This window comes from Elgaria multicarinata, chromosome 18 (assembly GCF_023053635.1).
Source record: "Elgaria multicarinata webbii isolate HBS135686 ecotype San Diego chromosome 18, rElgMul1.1.pri, whole genome shotgun sequence".
NCBI classification, from domain to species: Eukaryota; Metazoa; Chordata; class Lepidosauria; order Squamata; family Anguidae; genus Elgaria; species Elgaria multicarinata.
Window position 1 is genome coordinate 1,172,400 of NC_086188.1, and position 19,594 is coordinate 1,191,993.

At 42.5% G+C, this 19,594-nt stretch overlaps 1 protein-coding gene across 6 annotated transcripts in view; it reads right to left on the reverse strand.

Annotated features, from left to right (window-relative positions):
* CLIP1 (CAP-Gly domain containing linker protein 1) overlaps positions 1-19,594 on the reverse strand; it is an 84,198-nt gene that overhangs the window by 49,080 nt on the left and 15,524 nt on the right. For 5 of the 6 annotated variants that reach the window (XM_063143844.1, XM_063143845.1, XM_063143847.1 and 2 more), the window contains 7 exons: positions 17,506-17,701; positions 16,455-17,029; positions 8,049-8,173; positions 6,501-6,717; positions 3,141-3,338; positions 2,618-2,721; positions 473-533 (listed from right to left, as the gene is read on the reverse strand). In XM_063143844.1, coding sequence (XP_062999914.1) covers positions 473-533; positions 2,618-2,721; positions 3,141-3,338; positions 6,501-6,717; positions 8,049-8,173; positions 16,455-17,029; positions 17,506-17,599 — 1,374 coding nt within the window. In that variant the 5' untranslated portion in view covers positions 17,600-17,701. Of the gene's footprint in view, positions 1-472; positions 534-2,617; positions 2,722-3,140; positions 3,339-6,500; positions 6,718-8,048; positions 8,174-16,454; positions 17,030-17,505; positions 17,702-18,255; positions 18,361-19,594 lie in introns of those variants that run through there. The other variant, XM_063143843.1, reaches the window with a different exon arrangement.

The following is a 19,594-nucleotide window of genomic DNA, read 5'->3' on the forward strand; positions in this document are numbered from 1 at the left end:
TTAGCAGTGTTTGACTGTACTTCTGGCCACAGAACAAATTTTACTTGCCTACATCATTCACTTCAGTTATAGTATAGCTACAACACTGCAAGTTTTGTAACTTTAGAATTGGCTTTCTATTTGGCAACATGAATAAATAGTTTGGGAAAGCATCTGCAAGATGTTGTATTAAATAGCAAGAAGAACAGAATTAAAAAAACACACCATAAGAATAAAGCAGAGTTACTTGTCCACATATAGGACAAAGAATTAAAAATAAAGTCTCCAATCCTATATGTCACAAAACATTAGAAGATATTGCACTAAATGCGACAATGACATCTTTACATACATATTTCTGGACTGTCATCATATACTATAAAAGCTTGTCTTTCTATTCTCTCACAGGCTTGCAATATTAGCAGTAGTGAGAAAGGTTTCCCTGTTAACAACCTACAACACAGCTAGCTTAACAGAGTTGGAGGAATTTTACCTCTAAGTCGCCTTTGGTAATAGATTCTTCTTCTACACGGAATTGGAGGTCTTCAACCTTCCTGTGAGCAATAAAAGAAAACAAGACTGTTGGGTTCGCCTAAATAATTCTCACTTAAGGGGAAGAAAAAATCAAGCATCACAGCTAACATTATTCTGATTAATAAGAAAAGGTACAAGATGTCAGAAGTCATAAGAAGAGAGGCCTTTTCTGTTGTGGCACCCCCGATGTGGATTGAGCTTCCTAGAGAGGTGCTCCTAATGCCCTTGTTGCACTACTTTCAGGGCCAGGTGAAGACTAAACTGGAGAGAGACATGCCCATCTTTCAGAATGGGGAAAATTCAGCACAAAAGTCAGGAAACCACCAAACAAGAGGTGGCCAGGGGAAGGGAGGATGGCCATCTCTGGGGAATCCCAGAGGGCCAGGCTGGATAGAATCATAGAACAGCAGAGTTGGAAGGGGCCTACAAGGCCATCGAGTCCAACCCCCTGCTCAATGCAGGAATCCACCCTAAAGCCCGGAAACCCAGGAGGGCCAGGTCTGGCCACTGTGCCTGAGTTTCTGAACTTTTGATCTGTGCCATTGTCTGCCCATTGCCTGGGAGCATGGAGAGGAATCTGCTGGGAAAACACACCCTCTACATATTAATCACAATCCCTGGGAAGTTCTCCTGTGCAGCCATCATGGAAATGAACAAGAACGGTGCAAGAGCACTACGATTGAGCTCGTGCTCATTTAATGACGCTTTCACAGGAGACGTTCCCAGTGGATGGCTCCCTGTGTTAATTAGCGTCTACGGTGGGGCTGCCATTTGCGTTTTCTTCCTTGGGGCACCAAAATACTTTAGTCCAGCTCCAATACTGCTTCGTATTTAACTCAGAGCGCTTGAACTTTATAAGATGGGGACACCCCTCCATGGAAGAACTTCTTTGCAAACTGGATGACGTTCCTTTTTCATAGGCAACCACAGGAAAGCCCGGTTGCCTATGTGAATCCTATTTGCTGCATTGTGACTGATGTGAGAACACTGACATTTCTCTAAAGCTAAGCAGAATTCTGCTGTACAGGCACAGTGTGAACAAGATCCAAGTTCCATAAATTTGTGCGGGAGGAGAAAATAAATGCTTGGTACGGGGAAAGCAGAATCACTCATCTTCATCTTTCATCAATTTTTTCTGACTGTCGTTGTTGTTTCGTGTGGTTGAAAGGCAACAGGCTGTTAGGTTACAAGCGTATGTGGAAGTGGGAGAAATCCCAGACAGCCGAAGCTGTAAAATGCCAGTTCCGCTAATGTATATCAGCCAAGTACATTGGTGCTGTTAGGTTGCCTAGCAACTTGCTCAAGGTGAGCTCAAGGCCAACCAGGGACAGAGTTAAAGTAGTCCCCGAACTGGAATTTCTACGCCTTGCAGTAAGTGATGCCTTATTGCTGAACAATAATCCTAAAATAGAAAGTTTCTAAATGCTATTATCAAACTTATATATTCATTCATTTCATTTATTACGTTTCTATGCTGACCCATAGCTGAAGTTCTCGGGACAATTCACAAAAATGAAAAGCAATTAAAACACATCATATAAAATATAAAATCATTGACGTAAGGAAAACAGACAGCACACACAGTAACATTTCCCTAAAACAATACAGCTCTTTTAATGCGCAGAACTATCTCCCATCTCTTTCTGGTCCATTCTCACAATCCTGCAAAGCAGGTTGAACTAATATTCCCATTTTACAGAGTTGAGACATATCTCTCCTCCCAAGGAAACCTGGAAACAATAACAAAGTGACTAGAGATCTCTAAAAAAAGAATTATCAGCAACTCCTGAAATCATAATTCCCAAGATTCTTTGAGGATCAATTCAGTTGCACAGAACTGAGTGGGGCATGCGATACAGGCAGGGCGGGGGAGCGAGTTTTTGAAGGCTACACACTGAACCAATAGCACGGATAGAATTTGGACCCATGGTCTTGGATGTCCCCCCCCCCTTTCATCCTCACCATCACCACAAATTTAACCTGTGGCCCTGGGGTTTTCGTTCTTGCTCCTCAGGAGCACCACCACCCTTATAAAGAATGATAATTTGTCACAAAAGTTTATACATAATCTTCCTGCCGTTTCTGCCCGGAAAGGATGGCTTACCTTCTCTCCTCCTCCAGCTGGTTAAGAAGCTCTACCTTCTCTCTGTCAGCAGCTTCTACCAAGGCTCGCAACTGGTCCATCTTCGTTTCCATTTCCAGTATTCGCTGAATAACAGAGAGACAGATTAGACGAATCACCCATTTACTTAAACCAGACTAGAGTGCACCGGTTACATATGCGTCATACAGTTTCAAAAGATAACCAAAGCGGCTTAATGTCTTTTGCCCGCAAAAAGCGGGCAACATCATATTTTATGAGAACTGAGCTAATACATAGCTCAGGCGTTTTATCCTAGGACTCAATTTGGCAAAAATGGGAAGTGTTATGGATTGGACAGTGAGGATTACAGAACTACTCAGAACATGGGCTTCTGAAACAAATCAGTGGTCGTTTTATCGCTGCTAATGATAGAGTCTCAGTTTTTAGCACGGCCTTTTTACTTCTGCCTCTTCTTCTTGCACTAGGAAGCAGAGCATTGGCTTTCTGCAATCACCATTCCTACAGGCAAATAGTCACGGCCTACCTGGTCATGCCCATCTCGTGCCAATGCCAGCTGCTGCTCTATTTCTCCAACATGGCTGGTGGCCTTGGCCACCTCTGCTCTCTCCAGGTCCCTCTCGGCCAGGAGCTGCTCAATGTGCTGCTGCTTCTCCTTCAGTGCCTCCTGCAGCGCAGTGGTGCCCGAAATCTTCCTTGCGTAACGTGAAGATGTTTCTGTCAACTTCGAGGAGGAGATATTCGTTTTTAAGAGCCTAGCTACCAGTTTTAAAAACATCAAAGTGCACTTCCCTTCTGCATACAATGCCAGCCTTCTACACTTGTATTTAACCCGTGCAACGCTGCTTACATTCACTGGATGATCTTCCAACATGGGGCTAATTGGCACAGGGAAGGGGAAGGGAAGCATTGCATGAGCACCTCCCTTAGATGGTAGCAGATCCTAGGATCCAGCCGTGTGCAATAGGGGTTGGACAAAGACGCCACAATGCAAATGGACCGATTCAGTCTCCTGTGCCTGGGTAGATATTGTGTACTCTTCAGTGTGACTCAAGCTAGACTTGGAATCAGGCTACAAAGGTCCTTCTAACCAGTGGGTCTTGGCGGTATCAAGCAAGCGCATATAGAGTATATGGAAAATTCAGAATGGAAAATCACTTATAGCTACTTGTTTCAGATACATGCTTAAAATGACAGGGCTGGGCAAGCGTGGCCCTCCAGATATTTGCCCTACAACTCCCATAAGCCCTCACTATTGGCTGTGCTGCTAATTTATTTATTTTTATTTTATTAGTTAAAACATTTGTATCCCGCCCTATATCATTGGGATCTCAGGGTGGCGTACAGATAAAATTAATGTACAGAGCTAAAAACATATTAAACCATTAATCAAGCTGGAACCAGTAGAAAATTTAAAAACAATAAAAACAATTAAAACTAGCTTTAGGCAGATGTAGCCTTCAAAGGCTTTGATAAAAAGCCATGTTGTAACTTGGCGCCAAAACAAAGCCAGCGTCAGGACCAGTTGGGCCTCCAAGGGGAGGGCATTCCACAACCAGCTGGAGTTGCTAGGAGTTGTAGGCCAAAAACATCTGGAGGCCCACATGTTGCCCTCCTCTGTTTTAAGTGAAGAATATGAATACCATAGAGAACCTCGTGTGGTGCAGAGTGGTAAGCGACAGTTACTGCAGCCAAAACTCTCCCCACGGCCTAAGTTTGATCCCAGCAGAAGCTGGTTCTCAGGCAGCCGGCTCAGGTCGACTCAGCCTTCCATCCTTCCGAGGTTGGTAAAATGAGCTAGCTGGGGGAAGGTAACCGTGACTGGGGAAAGCAATGGCAAACCACCCCGCTACAAAGTCTGCCAAGAAAATGTCAGCAAAAGCAGGCGTCCCTCGAGGAGTCAGCAATGACTCAAGTGTTTGCACGAGAGGTTCCTTTCCTATGAACACCATACATCTAAACTCATTAGCCCTAACTCTCTAGTAAGTGTACGCAATGTGCCCTGTTCCGCGTAAGCGTAACAAATATGTGCAGTACGAGTGTGCTGTTTTGCACTGGGGCAGTGCCGGAAGGAGTAGGGAGAGGGAAAAGCTGTGTTGGCCCAAGGTCTTCTGCTACTGACGCCACAACAGCCACACGATGTCAGGAAGGGAGAAGACATGCACAAGGTTAGCACCACGCAGAGCTACACGGGATCCCTATAGCTCCATGCTGGCTCTTCCTCAGGGGTCATGACATCAGCAGCAGATTTGGCACAGGGTGTGTCTACTCCATGTAAGTGGGTGGAGGTAAGACTGAAAAAGCTGGCATTTGCTTTCCTATTCAATTTTTCGCTTTAGTAGTTCAAGAAAGGAAGTGAACATACCTGCATAGCAAGACTCTTAATGCAGCAATCGGAAGGTAGGAAACAGAAGGGTTCAAAGAGAAACAAAGGTGGCAGCCTCAACCTAAGGTGGGAGCCTCAACAGCAGATTAGCTAGTTAAGCTGCTAAGCATTCCTTAACATGGGCACTGGCTTACTATAAAAAACATCCTTCTGTTAAGCCAAAGAATTTGTTCACTTATGCAAGTCAACCAGGGATCACATGCAGCAAAAAATGGTTTGCCAATACCTGTGTTACAAAAACAGGCTCATAATATGGCAGCCACGCTAAAAGTTACAATGAATGTGAACTGAGCTTCAAATGGTCCCACCCACAGCAGTTATGTCACAGCAGGATGTGCACATAGATGAAGTACAATACTCCTGATACTGTGGAAAGTCAATTGCAATTCTGCGTAGAATTTTGTGAACCACCCAGAGAGCTTGGGCTATGAGGCGGTATGGGACTATAATAAATGAAGTGAAATAATTTATAACTGAAAAACAATGATTGGTTAGTGCTAGAAGCCACTGATCTGGTAACAATGGCCTAATGAAAATTGATCTATTTTTGGTAAAAATCATCTATTTAAACATTCTGAGATCTCCTGTGATAGCTGATTCAATCTTTATCCATCAGTCTATAGGTAAGAAATGCAAGTTTCCATTTGCTGCAGGTGACCCAAGATTAGGATATTAAAAGTTTACATCAAATGTTAAGGTTAAGTATTTAATCTACAGTGAGTAAGATGTTAAAATAGTATCAGTTCTATACTTTTACATTGTCCATGTCTTACAAGGTGAAACAGCTACGGTTAATGTCAAGCCAAAGAAAGAGGCTTTATAACCACAAGCATACTGAGATTTAGACAGTAAATTCATTTATATTGTCCAATTATACACAACCATGATGACTGGGGTGATAAGGGGGGGAAATACTTCTGAAAACAGCCAATGCTCAAAAAAAGTATGCAAATACAAATTAAAAAGCAAAACAAAACATCTACCATTCACAAGAATTTCTCTTTAAATGAATGAGGGCCAGAACTGTGCAATCCTATGCATGTTTACTTAGACATAAGTCCTGTTTTATTGAATGGGACTTACTCCCTAGCAAATATGTTTAGGATTGGAAACTTCATGGGGATTGTTTCCAAGTTGATGTCTTTAAGCTTTCAGCCCAATTTTAATCTAAAATGCATTCTGGCAAAAAATATGATCCCATGCAGGTAATTCAGAACCAATTCAGTTTACAATTGAAGCATACACCTCTTTCTTATTTTAAGCAGCAATTTGTTAGCTTGAGTTAAACGTTAAGTGTACAAGCTTAAAAATAAACTAACTCTTCTATTCCTCAGGGCTAGCTAAGATTTTTTTCATGCATGCTTTCGGGCAATGGAAAATGGTATGTGTCTTTCCCAAGATCTGTGCTATCCTCTATTTTACAAAAGCCAGCCACAGGCCGCAGGCAGTGCCAATTTCTGCTCAGGGGATGTAAAGCATGCAGTAAGAAAAGAAGCTTACTAGTCCTGTACGGCTTGGCTTGCTGCTTACTGATGATGCCACAGAACTCAGGGAGCTGAGGGAGGAGGCACTTGGGCTGCGTTTCAAGCTTGTGGGCGTTGGAATGACTTTCCTGACCGTCGTCTTAGCTTTTGCCGGTGTGGTCGATGGGAAACCGATCTTGGTCACTTTGTGGACAGGGGCAAACAGGCCATATTTGGGCTGACACTGGAAGTACCTGGGTTTGGGGAGGGAGAGAACACCCAGAAATGAAGACCTACTCCACGGAAAAAACGTATTTGCTTAGGCACAGTTCTGTTCAAATAGGTTAAAAATGAATTGTGTGCACACGCATATAAACAATTCTGCACTTGACATAAATACTTTGTGTTAGAACCAATTCAATAACTACTTACACAAGTGTAACTGCAATAAAGTCAACAGAACTATGCCAATATGTGAAGAAATGGAATTACTCCCTTATGAGTTCGTAGAGGCTAATTTTTCTTATATTCTGCTGATAACACTAACTCATCCTATGAATAGTACTGACTGCACCTTGCAGTACTTAGCAGGAGTGATTGAAAATTAACATCACCCCTATGTTCACTGGTCAGCATTTCCCAAAATATTCAGTAAAGATCTTGCACTTCTCCTTCATTCACTCCCACCCCTCATAACTCCAAGGACACTTCCATTTAAACACACACACACACACACACGTGAATTTTCTGAGCTACAATGGTGGGGGGGTTGTTTTGTTTTTTGGATTATGTGGTTTTAAGACTGAATTTTTTAAGGGAAGCTGTAAGGTTTGTGCTGCTCAGTGGCCTCAGCACAAGAAACACATAGATGAAGTCGTATGGACAGGAAATACGGGGAGAAGAGAATATCCATGCTACCACTCCAGGAAAGTAGCCCAGATGCAGCAACCATGTGGAGAGGCTGCATCATGGAAGAAAAGAAGGCTTGTGAAAATCCTGTTAACTGTGCCCTTTCCAATATTACCTAAACATTAGCTATTAGCCCCTACCTAAACGTTAGCTATCAGCCCCTCTGACTCTGACATGCTGTCTGACCCTATGCATGCTTACGCTAGAGTGAGGTGCTATAGACTTCAATGGGGATTGACTCCCAGGTTAAGTATGGCTAGGCCTTCAGCCAGACTGCATGCAACTGGGTGCTTCAGCCGGTCTTGATTTACACCTTGAGATGTGTGCAGTTCAAATTTTTGAAATAATCTTTCCTCTCAAGAGGAATGGGGAGCAATTTGTCACCCTGACTGAGATTCTAGAACAGGGATGGGCAAAAGATAGATCTCCAAATTTTGGGACCAGCTCCCAGAAGCCCTTGCCAGTATGGTCAATGGTCAAGAATCCTGGGAGTTGAAGTCCAAAACATCTGGAGATCTACCTGCCCACCCCTGCACTAGAACATTCTGGAGCTGGCTCAGCACAGATGCAGAACCCTCATGCGAATGCACAGGGATCATAACCTTTGAATGCATCCAAGTTTCATCAAGACTTGCACTCCAAGGCGCTTAGGTTGTTTTTCTGGGTTTGAACTAACCTTGTTCCAGCCACTGCACCATCATTCTTCCCCAGGGGTTCGTCTAATTCAACACCACACCATTCTCCCTTAGCAAAGTCAGTCTCCCCCAGGAAGCGGACTACACCAGCTTTCGTACCACCAACCTGATTCAAGGAGAGAGAAGGAATGAAAAAAAAAAACATTAAATAAACAGCACAAGACCCAAACGACATTTGAAGCAAAGCTATTCTGCACATTCTAATAGTGTATCACTTCACTTTTCAGATATCTAATATAGAATTTAACCATTTTTTTACTTGCTATCAAGTATTCTACTACTTACCATAATGTTGTCCAATGCATACACTGTGCATCTTTCATACGCTGTTACGAAATAAGGAACCAGTTTCAAAGATAAAAAATAAAGGGCAGTATCCAATACTGCTGCTGTACTCCTGCTTGATCTGTTGCACAAGCGGGAACCACTGCTCCCATAGGTAGCGCTTCTACAAACAACCATGGAAACAAGCTTGTTTCCAGATCGGGACCCATCAGTGGAGGTTTTTTCTGAAAGCTCTGCAGACCTGCCCTGTTTCAGAAATAAGTGTTTACATTCTTTTCAGGTTGCTTTAAGAACCGCTAGTTGCCTGTTGCGCTCATAGTGGCTCCTGCTGGTGTGTGGGGAGGCTTGGATACTGCCCACAATAAAGGTAATATGGCTATTGCCAAGAAATGCAAGTAATATGGCTATTGCCAAGAAAACTTAAATTTTTGGAATATTTTTAAAGAATTGATTTTGTTAGCAAATCTGTAATTCCTAGCCAAATCCCGCCGTTAGGGTTAAAGTGAATATATACACAAGAGCTGGACTAAAAATGATCCCATGGCTCCTAAAGATGTTCCTTTCTAACTTTAACAGCAGATTAGGCAAGCTTGAGAGGACAGCATGACAGAAGCCTGTCACCAGCTCCATTCAAAACATCACAGCAAATCATGTTTAAGAAAGCTTAACTATGGTTTCGTATGTTGCTCATACTGGGAGACCATGGCTTGAGGTGGGTTTGCAAAGCATGGCTTTGTACTAAGCTTTGGCAATTATGTGTAAATTCATAAGCCACAGCTACGGGAGGCCACTGCACCACAGAAATGAAACCGCTGTAGTGAAAGCGGAAAAGCCACCCCAAAGCATGTGTTTATTGGTTTGGAAGCTCAAAGCGTGGTTTCGGTTCTAAGTTATAGTTAACGCAAGCCCTGCTAGACTGAGCCGCTGTAGATGCACGCACAACAAATTGGCAGGAACTGCTATTCTCACACATAACAAATTCAAAATAGTAACTAGTTCCTCAGGAAGTCTCTTGCATCCAGTAAGCTGAGTTATTTTGAGCAATTTGGGGTATTTTGGCCAATGACAATTGCCAGCTAGCACAGTAGATCGGAAACACACCCTTTAACCTAGACAGGAAATTTGAAGAGCATACCACCAACCCCAACAGAAATATTTATAATATAAAGAGCCACTAATAAATCCATACAAGAATAAACATAATTAGGTTTTAATTTTTAAAATGTAGATATTAGACTAAGCTTTCTGTGTTCACAGTATTAGCTATATGTAGAACTTGATTCAGCTAATGAATCTGAAAATTATTTATCTGTGTTTAGTCAAGACAAAAACTAAATGCTTTAGACTAGAATATCAACTTTATTGGGCTGGCCTAGTATTTATGTTAGCAATGTAAGTATTACAGCAGCTCAAAGACGATATTCTAAAGAACATTTAGGGATGGTGTGTTTTTCGAATGTTAAAGGTTAAAAAGAACAAGGAACCAAATTGAAACCGTATTACAGGCAGGATGTTGAGACGGAACTTGTCCCAACTTGACATGTACACACTCAACAGGCCCGTGAAGTTATTCCTCTCCGAGAAATCTCTTTAGACAAGCCTGGTCTGTTAGCGTTAATTTCGAAAGGCTGAATGCCACCCCTATTAACTGAAGAAACATGAAGAGCCATGTGTATGCTCCACCCTAAAATTAATTGAAATTCTGCATGTTGCAAATCTGAGTCATGTGCCAAGGAGAAAAGAACTCCATGAGCCAGCCTTTCCCAAGCGGGAGTCCTCAAGTTGTGTTGGACTTCAAGTCCCATCATTCCCAGCATGGCCATGTTGGTGGGGAATGATGGGAGTTGCACTAAAACTCATCTGGAAGGCAGCAGGTTGGGGAGAGCTGCCATAACCTGTATAAATATTGCCTGCTATATTCTGCATTTTACATTGCAACCAATCAAGTTAACAGCAGGATTTTTAAAAGAGATTTTTCTTCATTTCCCCCCAAAGAATAAGCAACATAATGCAATCATGAGCTGTCCTTGGAATAAAAAGAATATCAGGAAAAGTCACAAAAGTACAGGCTGGACTTGACCAGAAAGCAGTTCATGCTTCCTCAAACATCCTACATGTTTCTAAATTAAACACTCTTTTATAAGGGCACATAATTTACCCTTAAACAAAAGGTAATCAGGGGTTAGAAAGTGCTATTCTTTATTGTTTTTGCTGGCTGGACTTTTGCTTCTCAAAAGCTTACAAACACTTCAGGAATTAAAACTTGGTTGTTACATAAATATGGTGAGATTTAAAACAACTTTCATTCACCTTTTAAATGTTATGCCTGAAGGGGCTTGATAGTTTGCATTCTGTATCACTAAACATATTTCGTCCGATTGCTTTGCCTTCCTTTCTCTTTCCATACACATAGCCAGACTTGATGTCGTAATGAACGCTCCAAAGATTCAGAAACAACTGACAGCCTATGTCCTATCTATGGCACAGGTAGCAGGAGTTTATGGCAAATCTGGAAGACCAGCGGGGGCAGGAAAAGGAAGAGATCGAATAACAAAACGGAATCCCAACATTTCTGCACTAGGGATAGGCAACCCAGTGCCCCCCATTTGTTTTGGATTACAACGCTCACAAGCCCGTACGGTCAATGGGCAGGGATTATGGAGGTGTAGTCCAAAACATTGGGAAGGCATCAGGATTTATTTATTATATTTCTCTGATGCCCAATAGCTGAAGCTCTCTGGACAGTTCACAACATGAAGTACAACATAATAAGATACAATACAACAGTTTAGAACTTTTAAGTGCCTAAATGCTCCTCCAACACGGCATTATCGCTTACTCCCTAGTAAAATGGCTCAGAACCCAAACCACCACAAGCCACGGAAGGCTGCATACGTATTGCAGTGCGCACTAGAGTAATACACTGGGCCTCTGCTTGTGAGAGATGTGCTGAAAAGGTTGGCCATGACTATAATAGGCACTAACCTAGAAAGAGTGAAATCAATTTTAATAGTCTTAGTAGACGTATTTCTTTAGGAACCATATCCTATTGATAGCACTTGGCTTGGGAATAGTATAGTTGGTTGCCATGGCATCCTGTTACAGTTTTACTACATAGGTTACGGTTGTGGTTGTCTTTTCCCCCTCCTTTAAAAAAGAACACCCCTCCACTTGATAAGTTAACTAAAAACAAGGGCAATGTTGCAACCTGATTAAAATAGCTGCACCACTGACATTCTCTCAAACTGGGCAGAGTGCTAAAAAATTGCAGAGCAGAGAGAAGTTCTGCCAAAGCTTTTTTTAGCAGAGCATGACAACCCCGTATAATTCAGGAGGGATGATATAAAATAGTAATGAGCCAAAGCAGCTGATCTGGAGATCATTGGGACTCCCCACACACACACAGACCTGGGAGAGAAGAAGATTCCCCCCCCCCGCACAGACCTGGGAGAGGGGGTGGGATAGAAGAGGGAAAAGAGTTTAGTTTGGTACCCAGTTGAGTTTTTAAATCAGATGCATGGATAACACCATGATTAAACGTCAGTTGTCAAATTAAAAAAAATGGAACAGACTTTCAGCAATGAGGAGTTAAAGAAGATGTTTATCTCCCCTGTTTTTTTAAAAGAACAAGCAAACACATAAAAAGCTTCCTGATGAGAACAGATGGTGCAAACAAGCCCAGCCATGTAAACAGGCATCTTTAACATTCTCCTCCTGCAGAATTCAACATCGAACATGCGGGATACAGGACCGGCTTCCGTCCCCAAAGGGGAATGGACAAGGAAGGGCCCTGAAGACAGTCTTTTGTAAATACAAAAGTGTCCCCACAGCTTTATTAAAGAATTGCTCTAGGTTGTACGTTGAGAGGAGCCCATCAGACTCTATTTATCCCTGGACACTATGAAAGGTTGGATTAGTGTAGTTAGTAGATAATTAGCAGGACTTGGATTCAAATCCCCACTCAGCCAGATTCAGGAATATTATTATTATTATTATTATTATTATTATTATTATTATTATTATTATTTCCCACCTTTCCCCCCAATACTGGGACTCAAGGTGGTTTACAAGATTGAAACATAAACAACATGTATGTTTGGTGTGATATAACAGTTGTAGAATAGCTACTTTCCATGCAAATGGTCCCAGGTTCAATCCTGGGAAGCTCCAGATACAGCTAGGAAAAAATCCTTCCTAAAACCCTGGAGAGCCACTGCTACTCAGTGGTGACAATACTGGGCTAAATGGACCAATCGTTTAACTCCATATAGGCAGCTTTTATGTTCCTACACATATCTCCTCTGTTTAGTTACTATTGTCACATCTGTCTAATTCACCATCATATTTTGTACCCCAATTGTCTTTTTGCTGCAAAGTTAAATCTTAAATCTGTCTCTTAAAGTTAAGATAGATTTTGCCTTATCTATACTCAGATGAAGACTGATAAAGATGAGAGATGAACTAAAACAAGCCACAGAGTGGAAATTTACAAAAATTGAGAGCCACCTCCCCTAAAGACTCCCCTGGCATGCAAATCTGCTTTGCAATATTTTGTGAACATCTGGCTGGACACTGGAGTTGCAGCTTCAGAACTCATCTGCAGATGTGGGAGATTTTGTCAAGCTACACTGGAGCCATACAAAATGATCTTAAACCCTTTAGAAACTACACAATCCAAATCCATCCAGCCACAAACAGATTTGACTGTTCACTTCCCCACAGCGATACACAAATGCATCCATTTCTGCAATAAGACGTTGAGGCAGGCAGGCACTATGATCTGAGCCATTATGTGGCAATATAGTGGTTGTCCTTAACGCTTAACGCTGCAGTCCTTAACTCAACCTTTGTATAATAGTGATATATATGAGCATAACAGAAAATTGCTTTTCAGTGTTCTGCCCATCAGAATGTTACTTGCCTTCTTCCTTCAATCTCTTCATTGCCTCCTTATTTCTATCTTTTAATATCTATACTATCACATTTAAATTATATCTGCCACAATGAGGGCTAAGATTTCTTTTTTTAAAAAAATAAAGAATTCTTAGTAAAAATCTTAGAAGTCAAATGTCTGTGAATAACTGCATACTTGGCTTTATCACCCTTTGAGTGGAAGCTTCTGGCACCCTCTCTGCCATGATTTACTTCTTAGATTCCTATTTCCGCTGGACTACAAAAGATTAAAATACATCTGAACAAGGTATTTGTGGAGAGGATATGAGCAGTGCTCTTCCTTTCAAAAACCTCTAAAGTGGCATGAAAGGCAAATGATTTAGGTTTTTTTCTCCATTTGGAAATCTCGCATGAAATACTAGATAGATGCCCGTCCACTTCTAAGGAGTCAGATTCAGAAACAGACGTCTCTCTGGCTTTCCAGTACTTCATATCTTCTAGGAGAATACCACTTGGCTGGAACTCCACATGCCCTGAAGCAACACTGTCTCTTACAATATTCATGGAACCTTTTACATGTAGAGCCTTCAGGGACGGCATTCTCTACTGACTTTTAAAAAAGTGACAAGCATGAAGTTTGGGGAAATGTCTTCACCCTTGGTACACCTGGAGCATCACAATAGAGCTCCTATTATGCCAAGCTCAATGCGACTTTTTTAAGGAAAGGTCCTCTCAGGTGAGCTATGCTTCTATAGTCAAGGCAATAAGTTCGGAGAGCTCAACTGCATTCTCCAAATTGAAACAGCAGTGTCCTCTTCCTTTGACAAGCACAGACTCTGAAGGAGAGCCAGAAATACTTAGGCTCACATCCATCACCGCTCTGCTCCCTAATGGGAACTGAATTTGAAGCACAACCCACAGGGCTCCTTACTCAACGTTCATTGTATCAGGCGACTGAGGTGTGCAGGAAAACACTTTTAGATACTATCTACTTGTGACCAACAGAACTGAAGAATTGGGAAGGTACCCTGGATGTCAACAAGAGGCTCAATCTGCCTTCAATATACCAAATACCTCATCTAATAGATTAGTTCTTACAGATTAATTAACACGGTCATTACACCCTCACAATGGGAATGAATATAAAAGAATGTTCTACACGGAGCTGTCTGAAGACTACCCACAGGCTCCTGCTCAGCCTTACAATCAATAACAAAGGTCCCTGTTCTCCCTTGACCACGTGCCCCTGTTCAGCCCAAGCGGTGGCTCTAGCAGGAACTATATGGGTAGTCTAATGCAGAAGATGTGGCAGCCTGAGCTGGGTCATCCAATGAGGGACATGGCATTAATGGTTTTAACTATATAATCTATGGCTGAGGCTTCATGTTCCACATCACATGGGGATGCTGCCACAAATGCCATCCTCTCCTCAAGTTCTCTCCCTCTCACCTACAACATTTAGGATGACTTATCAAATCCCATGATGTCGCCACATTGCAGGCTTCCCTGCCAGCAGCAGACCAATGATATGGTTCAGGGATATACACAATGTGGTATAGGATGACCTTACATGGAAGAATCAGCTTTTTTTTTTTTTTTTTTTGGTTCTTAGTAAGGTTATATATGCATGCTAGCACGTGAACATGTAATGAAATTCTCATTTTAAAGCTACTCTCCTGCATTTTGGAATTTGGCAACATCATGGGAAACCTATGCAGGCAGAGGCCACATTTAAGATCTGGATTCCTTACTGTCTTTGGCAGGGCAAGGCCATTATTACAAAAGTGACTCACAAATGACAGGCCCTCAAGGGCTTTCCAGACGGTTCTTGCTGTTGACAACCCAGTCAAAACTGGAGCACATCAGCTTGCATCTAACAGGTCTTTGAGGTTCAGCTATGCCCATGAGGAGGAAAATTGCCAAGCCTGCAGAGCTGTGACAAGTGGGCAAATGGAGCCGCTTAACTTGTCCAAATAAGCAAAATAAACACTGCAAAAAAGAGTTTGTGTAATGCTCCTGCTGTCACATAACATAATGAGCTTCTCTCTTTAAACTGGACAGGCCCGATGGCATTTATGCTGCCTTGCAGAAGAACGTTCGGGCGCATAACAGCAGGTCACAGTCTTGTCCTCCCTAGCAACCGCCAATGCCTACTGGCCTAAATTGCCCACAAGTCTGAACAGCAAAACTGCTTCCAGAAAATCTGGGCCACTGGATAAGGATATTGCAGCAGGAGGGAAGCCTTTAAGACTCAGGAGGTTCATCCATGGACGGGTGATATAGCTTTCACGAATGTTCGAACTAGCCAGTCCTTTAGACTTCTGGTTCTTCTAAGTTTGATTTAATTCAAGAGTCTTCTCTGGTATGATTAAAATCCCAGAACAACTTAGCCACAGAGTGATTCAAATCCTATTTCCTAACTGAATGTGAAATGACCATACAGAAAAGAAATCTCTAGAACGGAGGATGCCAGAGCTCTGGGCAGGCACTACGACAGCAATTACCAAACTTTCTGCAAATTTAGTAAAAATAAAAAGTCCTACAACTCCCAGCATTCTCCAGCCAATATTGCTGGCAGGGGAATGCTGGGAGTTGTTAGGCTTTTTTTTTTCTGTCTAAATATGTATAGGATGGCACCCTAAGCCATTCAAGGTCCCCATAAACCCAGTTTGTTATTGTTGTGATTAATTTGATGAATGTATCTGCTACCCTTTTGGTAGAAAACCAGGGTACAAATCAAGTAAATAAATAAATAACTCTCAGGGCATCTAGTAAGAAAACAAAACAGAACATAGCATTACAATAAAAACACACAGATAAAACAGGTAATAAAATTGGAAGCAAGAAACATCTCTTATGCCTCGGAAAATAAAATGTTCTTGCATAAAACCTAAATGACAAAGTCAGTAGCAAGCGAGCTTCTTGGAGAAGAGAATTTCCTAACTGGACCATCACCACCGAGAAAGCCCTCTTCCCCAGTGGCCACCACCGAGAAGGCCCTCTTCCCCAGGACCACCTGCCTCCCCTCCAATGGCAGGAACATGAGGAGGAAGGCCTCTAAAGATTATAACAGGTTGACATTATCGCAGGTTGACATGGAAGTAAACGTTATCAGAGGTTCAGCTACCTTATTCTGAAATGAGGCTTCTTAGGCAATGCTATTTACTAGTATAGTTTCTTAGGCAGAGAAAACAAAATCAAATACTTACCAGAACTCTGTCCCCCATTTTGAGCTCTCTTTCGCCTTTCTTTACAGAGCCGGCTTCAGAAAGGTTTGATATCGATTCGCTTGCCGTTTTGGAAAGATTGCTCACTTGAGAAACAGGGTGCTCCTTGGCAGCAGGAGGAGACGTTTTGTGGGGAATACCCGTGGGAGGCAGGTGCGCCGCTGCAGAAGGCGAAGACACAAGGCTCGCAGCTGACACGGATGTTGGCGAAGCTGCACGAGAGGCGGAAGAGGCCTGCGTACCGTTGGCTTCATCCTCTGCCGCCACTTTCCGCGCGAGCTTGGAAGGTCTCGTAAAGATTCCCCTTAAGGGCTCGCACTGGAAGTATCGAAGCCCAGCCACGGAGCCGTCATTCTTGCCGATGGGTTCATCCAAAACAATCCCTGCCCACTGTCCTGGAGCAAACTGCGTTTCTCCCAGGAACTGGATGAAGCCGGGCTTATTCCCATTGACCCAAACACGCTCCCCGATCCTGAAGTCATCCACAAACTCATCCTGTGCTTCTGAGGCAGGTGTAGTCGATGTCTTCTCACTGGCTGCTGTCTTTTCTGATGGGGCTGCAACCAAATGCAGAAGGAGAGACTAACATATTTATTCTGCAGCTGTACATATGTCAAACAAGTCAGCGAATGTCTGCTTGTCTTATTCCAAAAAAGAAAACAAACAATGTAACCCAGGGTTGTCGGAACTCAGGCCCAGGAGCCAAATCTGGCTCAGATGGGGTCATATTCTGACCCTTCAGAGTTCCCCTGATGGCCACACTCCTTTCCCCCGACCACGTATTGTTTGGGTGGTTTCCTGGCTTTTACGCAGCTTCCCCCCCCATTCTAATACCTCTCCTACGGCTTAATTACTAGTAGTAACAGCTTTAAACAAAAATACACCGGTACTTTCCCTTTGGCCTTGCCCACCACTGGAATGTCCCCTCAAAGGTGCTGCATGCGCTCCCAATGCTGCATGCTTCTGACGCAGGCAGCAGCTTTTATAGGATATAAAAATAGGATATATCATAGGATACCAAACTCTTCCTTACCAGGAGTGACAGATGCCGCCGTTTTCAGTAACACACTTCCAGGCTTGCTGATCTTGGTGGGAGCCTTAAGCCCACTCGGTTTTAACATACTCATCTTCTCTTTCACTGTCGGTGTTTTATCCCCTCTGTCTGCAATAACTATCTTTTCCCAAACATGGATGCAGCATGGGTTTCTATGTTTGCCTCTGGGTTAAACCTGTGTACAGAGAAATTAAAAAAAAGAAGGGAAAGATAAATACGCTTTTGCTCCTGAACAACTTGTAACAAAACTTCTGCGCACAAACCCTGCACCCTTAGGAAGAACAAATAAATATTCTGAGTGAAGTTGGCAATTGCCTCATACTGGAAACCTAATTCTATTTTAAAACAACTTGACTTTTTTTGAAACTTAAAAAGATATCCAGAGTGTTTGCTACACTAAAAAACAGGCTGTTGTTTTCACACTGAGTGTTCAGCTAAAGGCATTTTTAAGAAAGAAAAATGGAGCCCTTTAGGCCTTGCAAACACCACTACAGAAAAAGCAGCTATTTGAGTCATTCAGACAATTCTAGGTATTTGTAAAGTGTTTCGACATACTAGAGCAAAACATACAGCCTTGCAAGGAAGCAAGACAGAGAGAGAGAGAGAGAGAAATTGCCACATGCCTGGAGAATCAAAGCTTTTAAGATCTGAACAACAATAACACACACACCGCCCCAAGACGTCTCAAGCAGAGAAATTTCCCTTGACAGCTAATGAACAGACGCCCACCTCTGCTCTACTAGAATTCCTTGCTGAAGATCACGAGACTTGTTAGCCCATTATATAGTCCCCCATACAGCGCCCCAGCTCAGTTCCTTTGGAGCCAGAGTTAGAAAGGAGTCCTTCCTCCTTGGTTGCTAGGAAAAGTGAATAGATTTGATTTAGAGGCCTGTTATAGGCTTTTCAGAGGAAGCCACACCAAGATTCTTCGTCTTGAAACAATTTTAACCAAGTATTCCTCACTTGCCTTAACTGCAACAAGAAAGGGACAGATTATTTTTAACTTAGAACATGCTGGTCTGTGACCTAAATGTAACTTTGGCTGTTTGCAAACATGCAATTTAAGCCAAAAGGTGCTTGAAAACAAGCAGCATTTGATTGAGCTTTAGTGGTTACTTGTGCTGGTGGTGATATAGGCAAAGAGAACAATTAAATCCTGTGCAAGCAGCTCTTCCAAGAGGGCAGAGAAGTCCTGAAGTGTATCAAAAAAAGCATCTTGTTTACACAACCCTTTTCTCAGAACTTGACACATAGGTTATGGAACGCAGACCCTGGGCCTGCTGTTTACACAGTATCCTGGCACCAGTACAAGCCTCTGAGCATGCAGCAGTTAGGTCATCCTCATAGGACTCCTAGCAGCACCCTGCCAGCAAATTAGGAGAACAGGGTGACAAAGAGAGAGGGAGCAAAAAAAAAAAAAGCCTTTAAAAGCACAATACACTTTGTGGTGTAAGCACTCACTGTCCCTGTGGAAGAAGGGACTAAAAGGAAGCACTTCTCCTTCCTGCCTGATCTGTTCCCTGGTATTTCATAGGCACTTAAAAGCCACAATTCATTTAGTCTAATGCCAATGGTGTAAATCCCTTGAGCCGAAACACCCCCTGAAACCCTTCAACTGATTATTCCAGCAGATTAACCACAAGAACTGGTTATGGGGGGAGGAAATTGTCTAGCGTGCAGAGCGTTCACCGCTAAGAAATCAACAAGAGGCAACGATGATCAAGTCCAAAATATTTTAAAAATAAACCACAGAACAGTCAGGAAGACAGGGCAGGCACATGACTGAAACAAAACAAAACAGATTTATAGTACTCAAGGCTGGCTAAAGAACATAAGCAGTATTAGATCTACTAACAGATGTGAATGGCAGAATATGGCCATCAAGGCAATGACAGGACTAAGAAGAAAACGTATGTATTTAAAGGCTCAGGTTCTCGAATCGCTTTTGGAAGTTTCAACTTCTGTGTGTGTGTGTGCGCACACGCTTGAGTTGGGTTGTTCACCAACCTTCAATTGTTTTACACTTCAGCCTGCATTCTCTGGCATTGTTTTAAACTAATGCCATGTT